The following is a 15,643-nucleotide window of genomic DNA, read 5'->3' on the forward strand; positions in this document are numbered from 1 at the left end:
AGTTGTGGGTGTCCTAGTGCCAAGGTAAGCTGGACATGGATGCTTTTGGTGCCCGTCTTATGCTCGATCCAAAGGTTTGGTAAACTATGCCAATTAAATTTATTAGTCCTGGTCTAGATGATGTTTTTATTTCTTTTTTCATATTTATTATGTTCTCATAAATTCTTTGGTATTTACAAGGAAAGTTTGTCAGTGAAGCCATGTCAGTAATCGCTGCCAACACAGATGTCCCTGTCAGTGTTAAGTGCCGAATTGGTGTAGATGATCATGATTCTTATAATGAGCTATGTAAGGACCTTGCATCTGCTTTCTTATGTCTCTCTGAGGGAAAATAAAATTAGACGATTATGTAATTCAAGCACTTGTCCCGTCAAAAGATTTAACCTTTGAACAACTAGATAATCAGAAAACTGAGAATAGATGTTCTCTATCGTTCATATTCATGGTTTACCACATCACCACTGGTTAGAATCTGGGTATTGTGTCAGAGACCTGTAACCACAGTCTTGTGATTGTTTTACTGTAAATTCTGAAAGTACTTCACAGACCTTGCAAAAGCCACTGCTGTCCTGTTCATGCATTTTATAAAGAAGATATCTCACACTGTCTATGTGTAAGCTCAAAAAAAAAAATTCACAGAATTAAATAATTAATATCTCCTCTTCATTGTAGCTCTCTACTCATTTTTCTGCATTTTAAGTATTTCCTTTCAGATTATTTTTTATATATAAGTTTTGAACTTCAAATCAGCTATACAATCTTTAGTAATTTTTATTCAAGATTGTTAAATACGACCCCAATGAAAAAACATTCTAGCTATGCCACTGGAGTGAAGAGGATGTATTATGAGGTAGTTTGCTTATTCTAACAATAAAACCATCCTTGATTAGCATGTAACTTTGAACACAACAGCTTGACTGATGACCATGTATATTCAAATTGTCCATACTGAATATTGACTGCTAATTGCTTGTGATTTTTTAGTGCTAAAATTTCTGGCATTGTAACCTTGATCTTAATGTTTTCTTTCCCTTTCAGGTGATTTTATCTATAAGGTTTCTTCTCTCTCTCCCACTAAGCATTTTATTATACATTCACGGAAGGCTATGCTTAATGGCATTAGCCCAGCTGACAATCGAAGGATTCCTCCCCTGAAGTATGTGTGGGCTTTAAAAATTTAGTTTGTTATTGAATTTTAACATAATTAAATTGATGTTACATAAATTATTTAGTAAGCACAACAGTAGGTTGTTATTCTACAAATGTGTTTCTCCTTAATTTTAAGCATCCTTTGATCAGATAATGATATGCTTAAATTTGTGTTATGAACATACTGGTACAGATATGAGTACTATTACGCCCTCTTACGTGATTTTCCTGACTTAAGATTTACAATAAATGGAGGCATAGATTGTGTTGATGAGGTGAGGCCTTGTTTTCTCCTTGTATAATTAGCTTATGTTTACATTTTGATTCTAGCTTTTGCTATGCTTTTAAAGGTTCATCGAATTATGAGTATTCTTTTATTGCCCATGTCCCTCATGATAAGGCAAAATTGTTTTGCTCATCCCGGACATCTCAATTGATAGGTAAATGCAGCTTTAAGGGAAGGAGCGCATGGTGTAATGGTTGGGCGTGCTGCCTACAATAAGTATGTATAATGAGTTTTTTATGCACTTCTTGTACCTGGCATTTTTTTTTTTCAAGAGGGGGTGGGGGTGGAGGAGGGAGAACAGGTGACATGGTTTAGGCAACCTTAAAATCTCCCTGTGGACATGATCTGATAATCCTTGTCTTCTCACAGTAGGGAATTTCAATGAGTGACAAACTCTGAATATCAAACGAACTGTACATTGTAAAGGAGAAAATAAAAACTCTGAATATCAAACGAACTGCATGTTGTAAAGGAGAAAATAAAAACTTTAAATGACTTGTTTTTCTGTCTCGGGGTATTATAGTAATGATATTTGGGAAGAAGTAAAAGATACATATATGGAGAGAGAAGTTTTCAATGCAGAAACACAGGTGACTTGCTGCATCATTCACACAGCTGGACAGACTATATGCCTGTTTTCTAATGTGATGGTAAAAAAACTAGAGGGGCAACTGTAAGTAGTGTTTTTTAGTCCACAGAGCAGTTGCTTCATGCAAGTGTTCAGGCTTCAGCAGTAGAATTTTCTCCAGAATTTTTTTGTTAGGACATTTGTTTGATGTGAGACCATAAGGCCCTTTCTGGTCCCGTGGACAAACTTTGACCAAACTAGTAACCTCTACTTTTACATAATGGGTCAAGTTTCTGCTATTATTGATAGGATACGACAAATATAAGACAAACATACCTTTAGGCTTTGTGTTTCCATTTTTATGCAGTCCTCTCTCTATTATATTGTTCTCCTCTGATGATTAATCTAAAGAAAGCTTTATATTTTTTCAGCCTTTGGAATACTCTGGCACATGTTGATTCTGCTGTTTATGGCGAGCCAAGCAGCGGCCTTACACGTCGTCAGGTTGAAGAGAAAATATTGCCTTCCATAGGCACACACTTTATGATTTCCTTATATCCTATTAACTTCATTTTCTGGGTGGTTTCATTGATTTTCAGGTCCTTGAACAATATCAAGTATATGGGGATGCTGTTTCTGGGAACGTATGGGAATAATAGGCCTAATATGCGGGAGTTGATAAGGGTACATTAGATTATTTTTACTGATTATTTTGAAGCAATCATTTTCTGAAAATAACTGAATGTCTTATATGAAATATAAAGCTACATCTTATAAAACTCTGTTTCCTTGGTATTTGCCAGGGATGAATAATTATACATCTATACTCCCTCCATAGTGCAGAACAATATTTATATTTTATTTTTTTTCCATGTCTACTAGTTAATGTGTATAGGGATGGGTGTACAGCTTGTGCTGCTTTTTGCCATCATCTGCTGGCTACAAGAAATTTAGATTTAGTTCTGATTTTGTTGGGTTGTAAGAAAAGGATATGCAGACATGCTATTGGTGTAGGACTCTTTTTAGTTAATCACAATTCACGTCTTGAAGTTTTGGCTACTGTTTGGTTTGGATTTATTCATGCTCTAATCCCCTTGGATAAGAATGGAAACTGCTCTATATCTCTCTGTTATCGTGTTCTTTGAATTTGCATTTTTTTACTGCTATAATATATTTGAAAAGTGTTAATATGCTGCAGCCTTTATCTGGTTTTTTCTATGCTGAACCCGGAAACAGTTTGTGGAAACGCAAAGCTGATGCTGCTTTCCTGAATAAGAATATCAAGGTATGTCGATCACAATAACCTACCTAGTTTTGTTGTGTTCCGATGGCTGTTTGAATCCTAACTTTCAAAGTAGATCGTGTTTAAGAATTGGGGCAAGCTTGGCTAGTGTTTAACCTATTTGGTTTGCAAGGGTGGTTGTGAGTGTTCGAACTACAATATCCAGATTGGAAAAATTTCCTAGTGTGTAGGCACTCAATAGCCAGATAATGTCAATGCAGAAGTTTAGGAAAGCATTGATTCATTCTTATTTTTAATGTCTTCCTTTCTCTAATCAAGTAACCTCACGCTAATTCTACTTTGTCCTTTTTGTTGAACATGAGATTACCGTTACTCGATTGTTACCTGAATTCAAACTACTCTGAATATTGCAGACAGTCAAATCCTTTTTTGAAGAAACCCTAGTAGTGATTCCTGATGCTGTCTTGGATTCACCTGTTGCGGAGCTACCATCTGGTCGTAAGGATCTTTTTGCTAATGTACGGGGATTGCTTCCACCACCATATGAAACCAGAACAGAGGAGGTAGTAGTATATGCTCAGTCTTAACATAGAGGCTTGATTTATACCTTCCTACTTCCCATAGCTTACACAGCATTTCCAATTTTTTGGATGACCTGGCTGATTGGTCCGTGTAACATTATGTGTGAATTATGTGTTAAATCAGAAGATTTATGATTGCCCCTCAACACTGAGGTACAAACACTTTGGATGTATTTACTAAAAGCCTTCGAACTAGGATTGCAACAGGATACCCAAATTGCAAGCAGGTAAAATTACAAATGTATGTCAATGAATCTGATGATTTTGGAATATTAACATTTTTTAAGGTTTATTTTTTGTGCTCGTATTTTCGATGCATATGGGATCACAATTTTTGGCTTTGAAAGTCACTGATGGCAGTTTGTTTGTACCTTTCAAAGTATTATGGGCTGGAGCTGTCTAGCTTGTATGTGCATACTCTGTCGACCCAATTCCCCGAACCACTGGCTCATTCTCTAAACAGATTATGATTTAAGACCATAACTTCTAGCAAATTTCAAGCAAATTAACTGTTAGACAGATATGGCTAATTTCAGGAGTAGCTAAGAACGTGTCATGCTTAATGTTCCTGCAGAGCCCATATCATTATGGTGGAGTGTTAATTGACTGGCAAGGCTAACTAAAAAGAATCGGCTTTTTACTGTACTTTAAATAACAGTGTATTTTTTTGGATAATTTTTACTTTGGTTCTTGAATTTTTACTCTATGCAATTTGGTTCTTTTAAATTCAAATTAGCCCTTGATTACATATTTTTTTAGAAGGAAGTGTTGAATTGAAGGCTAAATAACTGAAGTGAAAATATCAAGTAACACAAAGGATGGGTTGAAAGTTTTGTTGAAACATTCATTTTAATCCCCTTATTTTTTTAGATATTATGTGGCAAGTCCCTTTAATTCAAAAACAATACATTTTGATACCTACATTTTCCTCTTTTTCAGTCCTTTTATGCTGGGAGGAGAGAGTGGGAGTCATTGAATTCTAGCTTAAAGAGAGAAAATGGTTTTCGAGGAAAATTCTAACAACCAAAATTGTTGTTTTTTGTGTTAAGAAGTTTCATATAATTAGGGAGTTTTGTTTAGGTGTTTGTTTACCTTGAGAACACCTAAAACAATAAATCTAAACTCGGGAATAATTTTTGTTTCTGGTATATTTCAAGTTTTTGGCCGGTTTATTAACTTTTTGGTGGTTGTATATTAGTTTAATAAGATCTCTATAATGTTTTTCTAAGTGTTTTGGATTAAAAATAAATTGAAATGAGATTTTTTTAATGAAAAAAACAAAAGGCTTATTTTTTCAACCACCACAGTAGTTTGATTCTGGGTTGACAAGATGATGCGTTGTATGTTAATGCAGACAATGCATCATTATTTTTTAGTATACTTGAAGCGGACAACACATTGTTCACCCCATTGAACTTTTTTTTATAAAAAAATCTGCGTCTGGCGTGGTGTTGTAGGCTCGCATATGGGTCATTGCTTTATTGGGCTAGGCGTTGGGTCTGTCTTGCCAAGCCCAAAAATGCTTAGCCTAGTTTTTTTAAAGTTTCTTCTTTTTAAAAAAAATAATACATTATTTGTGTTTATTTTTTTCAAATAAATATTGGGTTTATGTTTTAAAGAGATCATGATTATTTTTAAATGATATTGGATGCGTTTAATTTTAGAAAGGTAAATATGTTTCATCTATGATTTTTTTCTTAATTTTATATATATTAGATTGTTTTTTTTTTCAATATTGATTTTCTATAAGATTTTTCAAAATTGCAGCTTTGCATTGTTTTTTTTTAATTATTATTCAATAAATTTTATACGTGTACCAATTTCTATTACAATTTATATATGTTTTTCTATTGCAATTTTATTTTGATAGATGAATTCATTAAATATAACCATAAAAATTACTTGGTATACATATCTTAATTTTTATTTTTTCACTTGGTTTTCTCAATTTTATTTTTGTTTATTGTCGATGAATTTTTTTCATTGCTTTAAATAGTTATGTTTGTGTTGATGAAGTTTATGTATTTGGTGATCCTGTCGACGCAAGTAGTTTGGATAATCAAGTGGGTCTAATGGAAAACTCTGCTGGAAATTCACCTATGGCCATGCTTGTACCTGCCGTTTTTCAGTTGTCTCAAACGAAGGGTATTGGTGGAGGAGAAGATAAATACAATATTGATACAAGGGAAAGGCAAGAGTTACAGGAAATTGGGTCAAAAGAAGCTGTTCCAGTTGATGTTGAGAAGAAAATTCAGGAGGAAGTGAGGTTGCACAAAGTTGTTGGGCCTACTTCCAAACCAGTCCAGCATAACATCCTCCAACAAGTTTCAAATACACAGAGCAAATCTGATATTTCACACAATCATTTTGAAGGTGTCCTGGATCAGCTTGTCGCTCGAGTTAACAGAATAGAGGATCTCTTTTTGAGGTTTGAGGAAAGTATGCTGAAGCCCATTAACAGCATTGATGTGAGGCTCCAGCGAGTCGAGCAGCAACTTGATGTGCTCACAAAGAAAACTGAGAACACTGCTCTGGTTTCTGGCACAAGAATTTCTGCTCCTGAGTTTTCATGCAGTGAATCAGAGACCAGCTCCTTCTATAACAGTGGGAGTGGGGATATTGGTTATATGGCATGTGAAACAAATAAGAGCCATTCACCTTCATCTCTGACTTCCATTCTCGCTGATGCCACCCCTGTTTCAGTAAATGACACAAATTTACAACCTGGTCTGGTAGTCACTGCTCCTGAGTTCTCAAATTATGATGATGAGGTAGAAGATCATGCTGTGGAATCAGTGAAGGAATCTCCAAAGGTTAAACAAAAGCATGCTATGTCAACTGACGATGCTTTAGCATATGCACTTGCTGGATTCTCATCTTCGACTTCAATGCAGTCCCAGAAATATTCTCAAACTTTTGCATTCAAGGCTCCTGATTTTCCAAGTGAAGAAGAAAATACCAATGAGAAAGCAGCTCCACCAGTGGTTGAATCTGAACTAAATATAGACCCTTCCCCTTATTTCAGTGAATCTGATGGGACAGAGCACATGGGAATTTCACTTTCTTCTGTTTCAAATGTTACTACTTTAAAGGATGACGAGAATGTGATGAGATATCTTGATGATAATAGATCTTTGAAAATGGCCGTGGGAGTTGATGAACAATGCCAACATAGCGAAGGTGGGGAAAGTGATTCACAGGACATTTGTGTTGGCCATGCAGTTGCACCAGCCACATGTGATGTTGCGGGTACTGATTCATATCAGATGATATCAGATGACAGACGAACAGACGACATCACAATTTTTCGATCTATGGAAAACCTGAAACAATTTTCTGTAGATCAGCCTAATGATGGCTTTCTTACTATACAGGAAGTAGCTGTTTCAAATGAATTGGTGGCTTCTACAGAAGGCACTGAAGAAGAGTCTAAACACAGCGAAGGGGGAGAAAGTGATTCACAGGATATTTATGTTGGCCATGCAGTTGCACCAGCCACACATGATGTTGCGGGCTCTCATTCATATCAGATGAATCACGGCATAAAGGATGGAGAAGTTGGCGATGGATCAAGTGACATTTTCGATCTCCGGAAAACCTGAAACAATTTTCTGTGGATCAGCCTAATGATGGCCTTGTTACTATCCAGGAAGTAGCTGTTTCAAATGAATTGGTCGCTTCTACAGAAGGCACAGAAGAAGAGTCTAAACAAGACATTCCGCAGAACATTGTTGATCTCTCATGCGCTTCTTCCATAGTAGATTTTGAATCTCCAATCCTGAAGTGAAATTTGTTTCTCAAGGAACTTGGGTATCAAGTCTCCCCTTGAAGCCCTTACGGCTGGCATGCCAGACCTGGAAGTTGAAGTTCCTCCAGTTATGGAAGACAATAATGATGGTTCTGGAATTGGCGATCAGTGAAACTTAATTTCAGTTGAGGATTTTGGGGCTATATACCCCCATTTCAGTGGATATGGATTATCACACAGTCTAAATGAGACGCCTTCGATTATGGAAGCTGATAAACTACACGACTGTTATACAAGCAGCGGCCAGGAAATGCCAGCTTCAAGTTTGATATGAGAATGAGCTGTTTCTGTTGATAAGTAGAGGCTAAGCTGTATACAAGCACTAGTAGCCTGCCACCTGTTATCTTCTTCCACTGATTTGCCCTCTCATTTCTACCTCTGTCAAAGCTAACAAAAATGGGCAATGAATGAAATAAATTGACTTTCTTTGTCACAGACATGGAAGGCTGGGATCCATTCCATTACTGTTTACGGAATCACAATTTTAGCTTCCCCGTCTGTGTTCCCCCAGAAAGTAGTTTTTTTAAAAAAAATTAGTTTTAATGGAAAGTAAAATCTAAAAAGTAAATTAGTTTTTGATATTTAGTTGAATTGTGTAAAATGAGTTGGAAAATAGTTTTGTATTTGACTATGATATGAAAATTAAATTAAAAATTAACTTATTAATTTTTTCAAGTTTCTTAAAAAAAATAGAGAATACATCTAGTGAATAAAAAATTTAATTTTATATATTATTTTAAATAAAATAAATAACAATTAAAAAATATATAAAAAAAGTGCATAATCATTTTACCTTGTTGTTACAAATAAACCTTCATTTCCTCCATAAAATTTTCAATTGCTTTCTTATTATTTATTTGCTAGTGCCATACTAATATAACTAGTTAAAAGTTTTAAATCTGATGCCTGACTTTTGTGCCCCACTTGAGATTTCGGAGATTTGTTCAATTAACTTCAAAAATCATTAAACACGGAGGCAAACGGAAGGACTAAACTGAAAGCTAAACTGAAACATCAGGGGGGATCTAGCAAATGTTATAGTTTACGAGGGGGGAAATTTGACAGAACTCCAAACCTAGGAAGATTTTGTGGTTTAAAAAATAAATAAAAAATAAATTAAAGCACTGCTAAGGTTATGTGGTGTTTGATATTATAACAGTGAACGTTTTTTTAAGAATTTTTTTTTTTAAATGTATTATTTTTTTAATTTGATTTTGTTTTTAAACAGACAGTACCACCGAAAAAAACAAACACAAGTACTGGCATTAGCCAGCAGCGTTTTCAAATTGGACTACCCGCTAATAAAGAGAAAAGGGAGGAAGCTAAATATAAGCTCTCCCCTCCGGTAACAGCAGCAACTCGAGAGGCGCTTAGCAATGGAGGCGGCGGTGATAGACGCTGGTACTCAGCTCCTTAAAGCCGGCACCGCGGTTCCAGATCAAGCTCCGCCCATGGTAACAAGAATCATCCCTCCCCTCCCTTAGGGTTCCCTAACAAAATCAAAGCCAACAACAATTTATCTTCTAATTTTTACCTTTTCACTTCTTTTTAACTATAATTTTACAATTTTAATTTCTATTAGGGTTTTCATTTCCATTTGTCTTTTTATAATTTGTATTAAAATTATTTATTGTTTGAGTAGATAATTCCGAGCCAAATGAAACGAATGGTGGAAGATGGAACATCGGGTGATAATAATGAATCCGTATTTGAGGATGTAACTGTCGATCCTGTTGTTCGAGGTTATATAAGAGATTGGGATGCGATGGAAGATTTGTTGCATTATGTTTTATACACTAGTCTTGGTTGGGAAGAGGGAAATGAAGGCCAAGTTTTGTTTACCGATCCGCTTTGCACTCCCAAGGTTATTTAACACCTTCCTTTGACATTCCTTGCCTAATTTCTTTGTTTGTTAGCATGAATTTAGTAAGAGAGTGTGAAAATCTTATTGAATTTTTATATTACAGGCTGTTAGAGAACAATTGGTACAATTGATGTTTGAGACATTTAATGTTTCTGGATTTTATGCATCGGAGCAAGCGGTGTTGTCTCTTTATGCAGTTGGGCGTATCTCTGGATGCACCGTGGATATCGGTCATGGGAAGATTGGTATGTAAAACCTATCTCTTTAAAGTTTAAGCTAATGGTTTTTTCCATTGGATACCTTCACTTTCAATCATTGCTTGCAATCGATGTGCATAAATTTCATTTTCTTGTTATGCATGAAGAGTGTTTCTGGTACTTCACTTGCCCCTCATAATGTAAGCGTTTGATGATGAAAACTGGAGATGGAGGTTTTTGTAAAGCTTAATTTTCTTGGTGGTTTGCACTTGATTACCACCTATTTTCTTTCTTTATTTCAAATAGCTTTTGAACATGAGTTTGTAGTCCTTTAGTTAGCTTAAGACATAACAAATACTAAATGGGTAGTGAGTGCCTTTGTTTGGGTTAGTTTTCTTGCTGAGGTGTGACCTATCTCTCGCTCTCTCTCTCGTATTGCCAGATATTGCACCAGTACTTGAAGGTGCTGTTCAGCACATCGCTTCAAGAAGATTTGAAATTGGTGGTGTTGATTTGACGAAGTTACTTGCCCAAGAACTGAGTAAATCTAATCTTTTGGTGAATCTCAATGCATCTGATGTTGAGATGTTAAAAGTAAAGTACTCTTGTTGTGCTGAAGACGAGCTTGCTTACGAGAAGACTCAAAGGTCAAGTGATACAGAGGAGCATACCCTTCCTGATGGACAGGTTTGTTTTTGTGTGTTGTTTTAAAAACTAGTCTAGTCCAATCAGGTTCAACTTGGGTGATCAAGCTATGATGTCAGAATTGTGCAATAAATAAGGGATCTAATAATGATAGTAAGCTACTTTTATGTGATAAAGTTTTCTTTTAAGTTTAATGCCTTGGTTGGTATATGTATAGTGTGGTTGCGGCTATTTTTCAAAGTGTTTTTCACTTGGAAATACATTAACATAATGTTTTTTTTAAAAAAAAAAAAAAATTATTTTTGACATCAGCACATCAAAATGATCTAAAAACATAAAAAAATATTAATTTGAAGCAAAAAAAAAAAAATCAAATTTTTTCAATAGCATTTTTGAAATGCAAAAACAAAGAGGCTTGGAGTCTATGGAATAGTTAAGGTAGCCGTAGTATAATGGCCCATTGGTTCAGTGGCTCACTTTCACTCTCCTGATCCATGTTCAACCTTTTATTTCCCTGCCTGTCTTTATGAATTTCATAATTCAACATCACCCAAATGACTGGGTTGATATATCATTTTCTTCCCTGTTCACTAGATGACCTGCAATTAGTTTGAACCAACTTGTTCTTCGACATCTCTTTTGATGGGAAAATTGGACATAGAGTCCCAATTTCATGCGGTTTGATGGTCTCTTGATCCATGTGGCTGGTACCATCAGGAGCAGGCCTCAAAAGATTGCTTTCTGGTGCTAAGATTGAATGTAAATTATGTGATAATACAGTACCTTGATTATGTAAAACTCTTGGAACTATTTTGGGTGAAAAATGAGATTGGAACGTGTCTGACAAGTGACTGCAAGGGGAGATTCTCCTTTTTGTGCCAAAAAATAATTTTCTAGCCTAGGATTGCTTTTGTTAATCTAGTATTAGCATATTCCTGATTGACGCTTGATATGAAATATAGGAATTCAACACTGCTGTTAATGTTTGTTAGGTGATTAGAATTAGAAGAGAAAAATATACAATTGGCGAGGCATTATTTCAACCATCTATACTGGGTATAGAGGCACTTGGAATAGTTGAGCAGCTTGTACGTAGTATTTCAACTGTTTCTTCAGAGAACCACCGCCAACTGCTGGAAAATACTGTACTTTGTGGTGGCATAACTTCTATGCCTGGTGAGTTTATTTATTTTTAATTGAAATCTATGTACAGTAGTTTAAACATTCCCTTCTTGATCAGAAGGAATTTGTTGCTTGGGACAGCTAAAAAATTGTTATACTGATGCCTTCTGCAGGTTTTGAAGATAGGTTTCAGAAAGAAGCAAGCCTGTGCTCATCAGCTATTCGTCCTTCACTGGTAAAGGTAAGTGGTCGGATAGACTTTTATTTATGTATTTTTCCTGAATTTTTGAGGTTTCATGTTTGTTGTGTGCATGTTTTACTGTAATTATCCTTATGTTGGCCCTGTGATGTGGGGATGCTGATTGGTGGTGGGATTGACATGATCGAGGCAGCAATGGGAGCACTTTGCTTCTTTCCTGCTTGCCAGTGCATAAAAATCCTCAGATGTTTAGGATTTTTCCAACTCACATGTTCTGTCCGCAGTTCGGCACATAATGCTTTCGTGTTTATGTGAGGAAGCTGCACGCTGTCCCATTGTAGATTTTCTTTGTGAAGATTCCATAAGGAAACATATTTTAAAAAATTGTCAGTGTATCAAATTCTTTTTAGAAGTATACTTGTTTGAACATTAGAGGTTTTATAGAGGGATTCTTTTGATGTAAAATATCATAGATTATAAATGAAATCACTATTTCTACAATATTTAGATAGATTTAATGCTTTTGTTGCTTTTAGGTCAATATCCTCCATATGCTAATATTACCAGTATTTCTAGAAGGAATAAATGAAACAAGACTACGTTACAGGTTAAAAGTTCATTAAATGGTAAACTATATTCTATCTTATATATAGTTTCAAGACATTTGCTTTATAAGTTTGTTATCATAGACTATGTCTAACATTTTTTTTCTTCTAATTCCCATATATTTTTCCACACACCTGTTTACGAGTGATAGTGATAGTTGACAGTTTTCTCCTCCTGGAAGTAGTGGACATGGTTTTCCTTTTCCTTTGTGCTTTATGTTCTTTCGGTAGTCTCTTATATAGCACGTTTCAAAATTTGTATCTGTCTCCACTGCAGCCTCCAGAATATATGCCCGATAAGTTGACAGAGTACTCTGCATGGGTGGGAGGTGCCATACTAGCCAAAGTCGTGTTCCCTCAGAATCAGCATGTTACCAAGGGAGATTACGATGAAACTGGACCATCCATTGTCCATCGGAAATGCTTTTGAACCCGTTTATTATGTGTGAGTTGCTAAATGTTTTTTCTATTCCTACTTGTATTATGGTAGATGGCTAGGATGGCACTGAACAATAGACTAGTAGGATTGTCAACTTGGAAGAAATGCCAAATAATGTTGTCTGTGTTTGTAGTTTTTCTTCATTTTTGGACATTACATGGATCGAATGATTCAACAGGATTCCATTTAACCTTAAAACATTTCTTGTTTACAGTGTCGTCTTTACAGAAGTCTATTAACTGTTATTTGTCAGCAAGTAGGTAATCTTTTACGTGGGATTAGATTTAAAACAACGTGTACTTCTTGACATTCTGAAATGACCAACAAGAGCTATATTATATTATTATTTCGGGTAAGAAAAATTACTTCTTTTCTTTTTTGCTAAAAATTAATATTTTTTTTTTATGTTTTGAATCATTTTAATGTGTTGATTTTTAAAAATAATTTATAAAAATTAAAACTAATTATTTGATGTATTTCAACACTAAAAATACTTTGAAAAATAACTATATCTATATTTCCAAACTAAATCTGTCCACTCATCTGTGTATGCAACCATTGACACTTTCTTCTCACCATAGTTCCGTTGACCTATGTTTCCTGGGTCATGTGGTCTGGTGTTCAATTCCAAATCCAAGCAACCAGAGTTGAATCATTGGTATCAGTACAGCACCATGGTTCCATTGCATGCATTAGTAACCAGCTCTGCCCCCGGTTCTTCTTCTTTGTCTAAGCTAGGTGCCCAAGTTACAGGATTTTAATTTTCCTTTCTTAATAAAGCCTAATCCTAGGTTTGTTAATACAGTGGTAGTGGTAGGTTTAGTAATCCTTTCACCACCAGATCATTTTAGCTGAGCAATGGCATGTGGGACGACCATAAAGGAAAAAGTCAAGGAACTCCTCCATTGATGGTAATAATCATACCAAATTCAAATGATTGAGAATTTGATTTGATGGCCACACCTACTGCTTTTTAATAAACTCTTGTCCTTACTCTTTAGTATCTATAGTCTACTCTTGTCCTTGCTCTTTAGGATCTATAATCCTCCCTAAACATGACGGTGTTTCTGCTCACCCTCATCTCGACGTGGACTGTTTTAGGACCTTGTTTTATTAACTTGGACGAGTAAAACCTGTAGGTTGAATTTCTGGGTTATTATAAATAGTCCCGTATTTTATTTTTCTGAAACCTACGATGTTTCCTATTCCTATTGGGTACGAGACCTAACCCGAGTTTTTGTCAAGTTTAAAGGAACCCTCTGAGATCCGCTGATGCTCATGCTAAATTGATGAGTTTATGGATTTGTAGTATTCATGGAACAGCCCTTTTGCTTATTTTGTAACATTCGCTCATAGTTTCGTATTTTTTTTTACTAAAATTTTGCTGCCACTTGGTCCTTGAGTAAAACTTAACTTGAAATTCTATAAAGAAATAACTGTTACTATTATAGGTGAAACTAATGGTAGAAAGTAGGAACACAAGTGATGGCCTGGATACTTATAGTTCAGGTTTTGTATTATCCATATTCAAACATGAATCCGAAATAACTATTTAAACTTGAACTTGATTTAATATGAATTTTTAATATCTGAGCCTGATTCAATCAGGTTTCAGGTACTTATAACTCAAATAATCTAAATATGACCTAAACTTTAATGTTATAATTTACAACTATTCCCAACCCAAAAACAGACCTTTTGCCTTTGAGTTTTACTTGAACATGGTCAGGTCTAGATAATTTTTATCTAGATAGGTCGATATCATTTGGATTTGGGTGAAATTCTCATGTGTTTAGTATTGTGGTGTATAGTGCTTTTCAAAAAGTGTATTTTATTTGAAATATATTAAAATAATTTTTATTTTATTTTTAACATTGGCACATTAAAATTATCAAAATACACTAAAAAAACATCAATTTAATATATTTTTTAAGTGGAACACATAAAAACATAAACTATCACACCCTTGAACACTCTAAAATTGCCTTGAATGGTCTACAATTTAAATTACTATGACCAAACATTGTCCTCCAGAGGATTCTCTTTATATATATATCCTCCTATTTCATTTTTTCAATGATGAATGGATTGATGCAATTATTATTATTATTATTATTATTATGCATGTACTAAAAGAAATAATATTTTCCTATAGAAATGATAAATTTATATTTTTTTAATGAAGTGGGTGCTATAACAGTGGAAAATCTATAATTTTTATTTTTTTTACAATTTTTTTATATAGATTTCTTTACTCTTTTTTTCCTTACACTTGACGTATTTATCACTTTACATTTGATTTATTTATAGACATTCTTTTTTGTTCATATTTTCATTTTTTTTAATTGTTTTTAGTTTCTCCTTTTTTTGCCTTCACTTTTTTTTTTTTGAAAAAAAATATTATGTTTTATTCTTTATACTTGAAATATTTATCGCTTTACACTTAACCTATTTACACCATTCTTTTTGTTCTTTATTTTTTTTTGTAATTTTTTTTTTCTTTACACATTTTTTACAAATGCAACTACAAATGTTGACGTACTCATGTGATCAAACGAGAATTGTATGCGCAAATAAATAATAAATAATTGTTAATATTATAAACTAAATTTAAAAGGTGAGAAATAAATATATATACATCAAGATATATAGTTTCACAACATGAGTTTTGGACCAGTTTTTTTTAATTTGTTTTTAGAAACAAAAATTTTATTTTATTAAATAATAATAAAAATAGACACATTGAAAAAAATGATTGAATAAAATTAAATTAAAAAAAAAAACATTAAGTAGGGTTTCAAAAAAAGAATGCATACTAATAAAATCAAAATCAGTCAAGATTTCATTCAAAAAGATTTCAAAAAATATTGAAATTTATTTATTTTAATTAACCTCAATCACAATTAAATATTTATTGGGTCTGCATCCAACACATTT

At 34.2% G+C, this 15,643-nt stretch overlaps 2 protein-coding genes and 1 pseudogene across 2 annotated transcripts; all 3 read left to right on the forward strand.

Annotated features, from left to right (window-relative positions):
• Positions 1 to 50: 50 nt before the first annotated feature.
• LOC118036267 (uncharacterized) lies at positions 51 to 4,119 on the forward strand (annotated as a pseudogene).
• Positions 4,120 to 5,832: 1,713 nt separating this feature from the next.
• On the forward strand, positions 5,833 to 7,747 carry LOC118036262 (uncharacterized). The gene is made up of 3 exons (XM_035041943.2): positions 5,833 to 7,384; positions 7,477 to 7,529; positions 7,630 to 7,747. The coding sequence occupies exons 1-3, from the start codon at positions 5,900 to 5,902 to the stop codon at positions 7,745 to 7,747; spliced, it is 1,656 nt and encodes a 551-aa protein (XP_034897834.1). The 5' UTR covers positions 5,833 to 5,899.
• A 1,133-nt stretch (positions 7,748 to 8,880) lies between these two features.
• Positions 8,881 to 12,916, forward strand: LOC118036265 (actin-related protein 7). Its single transcript, XM_035041946.2, has 7 exons — positions 8,881 to 9,089; positions 9,278 to 9,499; positions 9,603 to 9,744; positions 10,139 to 10,383; positions 11,334 to 11,517; positions 11,637 to 11,704; positions 12,545 to 12,916. The coding sequence occupies exons 1-7, from the start codon at positions 9,012 to 9,014 to the stop codon at positions 12,695 to 12,697; spliced, it is 1,092 nt and encodes a 363-aa protein (XP_034897837.1). The 5' UTR covers positions 8,881 to 9,011; the 3' UTR covers positions 12,698 to 12,916.
• The last annotated feature ends 2,727 nt before the right edge of the window (positions 12,917 to 15,643 follow it).

The sequence above is a fragment of the Populus alba genome, chromosome 9 (genome assembly GCF_005239225.2).
Source record: "Populus alba chromosome 9, ASM523922v2, whole genome shotgun sequence".
NCBI lineage: Eukaryota > Viridiplantae > Streptophyta > Magnoliopsida > Malpighiales > Salicaceae > Populus > Populus alba.